The 4,965-nt window shown below is 39.8% G+C and overlaps 1 protein-coding gene across 1 annotated transcript; it reads right to left on the bottom strand.

Moving 5' to 3' along the window:
* Positions 1 to 2,462: 2,462 nt before the first annotated feature.
* On the bottom strand, positions 2,463 to 4,756 carry LOC147620799 (uncharacterized). Its single transcript, XM_086825071.1, has 4 exons — positions 4,198 to 4,756; positions 3,684 to 3,797; positions 3,403 to 3,586; positions 2,463 to 2,742 (listed from the first exon to the last, which is right to left on the bottom strand). The coding sequence occupies exons 1-4, from the start codon at positions 4,689 to 4,691 to the stop codon at positions 2,620 to 2,622; spliced, it is 915 nt and encodes a 304-aa protein (XP_086681197.1). The 5' UTR covers positions 4,692 to 4,756; the 3' UTR covers positions 2,463 to 2,619.
* Between the last annotated feature and the right edge of the window lie 209 nt (positions 4,757 to 4,965).

Below are 4,965 nucleotides of genomic sequence, written 5' to 3' on the forward strand. Positions count from 1 at the left end.
AGAATGCCTAGCATAACCATAGGGATTAGGATTAGGAAGCAAGGCTTAGAGGAAAGATCTTAAGTAGCTCTTGTTATCAGTATGAGGAGTCACCAATGCACATAATGATAAAGATGATGAGATTAAGAAACTTATGAGCTAAGAATCAAGATGAGTAATCAAGTATTTGCAGTCGATTAATCCTTGTATGCAAAAACTAGAAAATGGTATGCGTATACAAGCGACATGTTATGGAAATGAGAATTGTGGAATTATTTGATATTTTATGTGATATTTATGGTACACTCATTTGCCACATGGTCGCGACTGGCTACGCACGAGAGTGTGGAGCAGTGGTTACATCGTGTTGGGTGGATAAGTGAGATTTAATGTGTCTTGTGTTTTTGGTGAGCAGATCAGTGCACGGAGTAGTGTGGGTGCGATGGATTGCGCAACTATCGTATTTTGATGTGCGATGATGGTCGCCCACCCATAGTATCATTTAATTAAATTGCAACAATTTTAATGTAAATAGCCAAGCTTGGGGACCAAGTTACTTTTTGATATTAATGGCTCAAAGTGGAATGTATCAAGCTATATTTATGAGCACTTGCTTTTTGCTAATACATAAATACATGCATGAGGAAGAAGCGTGCTCACCCATGCATGGGGGGAGATTGAACCCATTCTTTTTGTAGTGCATAGTTTGATTTATTTATTGTCCAAAGGCTAAAACAAGGTGGAAAACCATTAGTGGGTTTGAGAAAATCATAAAACCACCTTTAATCTCACTAATCCTCTTCATAATCCATCTTTATAGATGAAATCAACTCATTGAGGGAATATTACTCTAGCTTCAGAATTGCTAAGCTTGTCCTCAGCTTGAATTGTATAATGGAAGGCTAATATAAATCCTGCAATTTACAGATTTTTAAAATTATCCCCTTGGACGAAAAACATGCTGCGTTGATTTCATGAAAGGGATGAAGATTAAAGTTAGTTTTATATATATATATATATCCTCCAAATTTTCCTCCTCCTTCTCTATTACGCAGCCATTCTTTTTTTAAAATTTTATTTCCTCCTTCCCGACGATGGCGTGGCTACGAATTTTCTTTGTTTTTCGTTAAAGCGTTGTGCGCTGCTTTCAGCATGGAAAGGCTAGTATATATATATATATATATATATATATATATATATATATATATATATATAAGAGGCTTGTTAATAAGCTTTGGTTAAAGATTTAACCATGGCTAGTTATTCTGCCCAAACGGCTGGCTCTAAAGACTATCACCAGTTATTAAAACTGCAATAAAAAAAAATTGCTGCGGGTGAAATTTCTGTGAGGGAGCCTTATTTAAACCTTGCTAAGAAGCTTTAGAAAGCTTCAATTGTCCTTATTAAAAATAAGACTTTCAAAACCCTTTGCCTATAAGCTTTATATTAAAGCTTTGTGTAAAACCTTATATTCTACAGCTTTATAATATAAGCTCTAAAACACATATTATAAAGATTTCGTTTTAATATTTTAGTTTTAATTTTATTTTATTTTTTTAAAAAAATGTCCACACCACTCAAGCTCAAGCTTCAAGCGAATTCAACATCAAGGATTACAAGAGGAAAAACAAATTTGAGCAAACTCAAAATCTTCAAAGCATTATCCAAGGCTACCATCGAAACTCTATAAAATCAACAATGTCTCATACTTTTGTCAAGACTTATTTTTTACAGATTAAATCAAGGCTTCCTAATTACACTACTTACTCTTCAACATACGAGCTTCCGACTTCTTACGAATTACGAATGAAAGCTAAGTAATAATTACACTTTCTAAATTTTATAAATTAAAAATTGAAGTTCGATAATATTTTAGCTGATATTTTATGTAATATTTATGGTACGCTCATTTGCCACATGGTCATGATTGGCTACAGGCGAGAGCGTGGAGGAGTGGTCGCATCGTATTGGGCGAATAAGTGAGATTTAATGTGTTGTGTTTTTGGTGAGCAGATCAGTGCACGGAGTAACGTGGGTGCGATGGATTTTGGCCGATGCGCAGCCGTCGTATTTTGATGTGTGATGATAGTCGCCCACCCATAGCTTCATTTAATCAAATTGCAACAATTTTAATGTAAATAGCCAAGCTTGGAGACCAAGTTACTTTTTGATATTAATGGCCCAAAGTGGAATGTATCAAGCTATATTTATGAGCACTTGCTTTTTGCTAATACATAAATACATGCATGAGGAAACGTGCTCACTCATGCATGGGAGGAGATTGAACCCATTCTTTTTGTCGTGCATAGTTTGCTTTATTTATCTTCTTCTTCTTCTTGTCTATTTATCAAGCTCTTTGTTATGGCTATGGAGGACTATTGTGACAGCATGACACCAAAAGAGAGAGAGAGAGAGAGAGAGAGAGAGAGTGCATTGAAAGCTGCACTCGATAGAGCTTAAAGAGTTACTGCAAGTCCAAAGTAGTTAAATAGTAAGATTTATAGACACATTTCATGTACAAAAACCCATAAGCATTTGGTTGCCACATAAACCAGTCACAATGGCATATGATACAACATTTTGAAGGGAGATACCATGATGCCACCAGTAACAGATAAACACCACCTTTAAAAATCTGTATTAATCAGGCACAAATTCTAGTTTATCTTCGTAATCAAATACTGGAGGAGGCTCAGGACCAAATGTGTCCCATGGCGACTCGAAAAAGAAGAGCTTGCGACTCCTGTTCCTCAGAACAGGTACCTGCTAACGAACACTGTGAAAGGTCAGAAGACAAGAAAAAGGAATGGCAGATAGAAGATTGTCCAATACTCTGAATAAAAAAAGGTATCTCTTAGAATGTCTGCACGGTAGCAGTCCATTTTGTCTTCGGCCATTTATGTTCGTGATAGGCAGAGCCCATCACCCATAGCTAGGAGTACTTCACCTCTTCCCTGCTCTCTCATTTTTATCTTTTATATTCTAATTTCTATATGTGCACTTGTCAGTTCATGTTTTGGCTACCACGCTATATAATTTGTGATGAATGCCCGTAAAGTCACGGCCACATGATAGAGCATGTATGTATGCATGCCTGTGTATGCAGGGGGGAGAGTGTGCGCGCACGCACATGTGTTGCGCGCATGTAGGTTTGTATGTACCAGTATGTATGTATGTGTCTGTTTATATGTACCAATACATAGATGTGTGAGCAAGCAACGTGCCCACGACGGACACACATACATGCATAGATACATACATACATACATTCATAATGAACAATTCTAAGAAAGTGCTATCAAAAAACAAGTTGGTGGGTGTTCCGGAAGGATTTCTGATGAAGATTGATATAATCACTATATAAATAATTTAAGTCAAGAAGGAAAAATTCAAGGGGAAGTTCAGAAGCAGACATTCACGTACCTCCTCCCACATGAGGGCTTGCCTGATCCTTTCCAATCTTTTCTGGTTCCTTCCATAATCATTTGAGGACACTCTACGTGAAGCAGAGTGGATATTCACAGTCGCATCAATGGAAGGGATGCTGAACAGGAACTCCACATCATCAATTGTACCATCCTTGTCAGTGAAGACTACATGTATATACCTAGATGAGGTAACACAAACAAGTTAATAACTGTAAATTCTTTAACAGACCTGCAACAAGATTAACTTCATGCTTAACAACACACTCTGCAACCTGCCTGTTCCCTTGCTCGGCAATTATGCCACCCTCTTCCACAAGAATACGCTGCATTTGCTGAAAAGCTGTGGTTAACTTTCCAGGAAATTCCCATGGTGCAATAAAAAAGCCAGGCCTGCACAAAAGAGCAGAAATGGCTTCATATGCTTACTCCAAAACTATCATTGGATGCTGAATGATGTGGTTAGAATGCCCTCGTGGAATGCTGGTGCAGCGCTTTGCGCATCCGGATCGAGAAGTCCGGGGTTCAAGTCCCATTCCTTGCACTTTGGTGCTGTCATGTGAATCATCATAAGGGACTCATGATCTCATGCATGCATTAATCATCCTGAATTCAAGTCCCATTCCTTACACAATGGTAATGTCATGCGAACCATATGTGGTCTGTATTACATCATCTCATGCATGCATCAAACAGAAAATCAACCCACACTGGCATCTTTATCCTCGTGAAAGAAGAAACTCAAAAGTGAGCATGGTGCATGTATGGATACAAGTAGTATAAAGATAGATACCTGTCATCAAATGTGGAGACACAATTGGGGACAGCACCACAGGCACCAAGGGTCTCATCCACAACTCCGAGACACGTGGCACAGTTGCCTTTGGTGGGCTCCACCTGCTGCTGCTGCTGCCGTTCTGCTTGCCTGTCTCCTCCTGAGAATCCCAGCTCAAAACCTGCGGCTCTTGCAGTGTGCAACTCGTTCAAGCTGCCCAGAAAGAGGCAGCTTAGCAGAAACCCATTAAAGCATTTGGACACGAGACCCATCTGCATCTTTGAAAGCTGGCCTGAGCGGCAGAATTGGGCGATTGAAACCTGCTGCTCTCCTCCTCCTGAGTGGCATGTAGAAGCTCCCCACCACCATCGGATCGCAGAAGCGTGGAGGGCGCCATAGCAAGAGGAGGAGGAAGCCCCCCAATGATTGCACAGCCGTCGCGAGATAAACGTAAGCTGAAGGCGAGAGCAAGAAATCACGCTTGGCGGCAAAAACAGCGCTGGGAGAGCCATCGAACACAAGCCTGCTACCTCCCTCGCTCTCTCTAGCCTACTACCTCCCTCGCCACGTGTATGGCTTTCAAAACCTTCCAAATTTGATCTTTTACCTTCCAAATTGATATTCCTAATGGCTCTTTCTTTTTTAAAAGATTAGGACCTTTAGCAGACACCATCGTCGTTTTACATTGTGCTTTTGCTTTTATTCACAAGCCAAGAGCAAAGGTCAAAGACAAAGGTATACACCTCATAGCTGCCGTTACGATTAGGCAATGCAAAGGTGTCGCGA

This window comes from Cibotium barometz, chromosome 31 (assembly GCF_041138505.1).
Source record: "Cibotium barometz isolate CiBa-2024 chromosome 31, ASM4113850v1, whole genome shotgun sequence".
NCBI classification, from domain to species: Eukaryota; Viridiplantae; Streptophyta; class Polypodiopsida; order Cyatheales; family Cibotiaceae; genus Cibotium; species Cibotium barometz.

What these genes read in the sequence shown, in the direction of transcription:
- LOC147620799 (XM_086825071.1), bottom strand. Translation starts at nt 4,691, where the DNA reads ATGGCTCTCCCAGCGCTGTTTTTGCCGCCAAGCGTGATTTCTTGCTCT. An exon ending in ATTGCCGAGCAAGGGAACAG is followed by an intron (nt 3,587 to 3,683) that starts GCAGGTTGCAGA and finishes TACCTCATCTAG; the next exon opens with GTATATACATGTAGTCTTCA. An exon ending in AAGCCCTCATGTGGGAGGAG is followed by an intron (nt 2,743 to 3,402) that starts GTACGTGAATGT and finishes GTTCGTTAGCAG; the next exon opens with GTACCTGTTCTGAGGAACAG.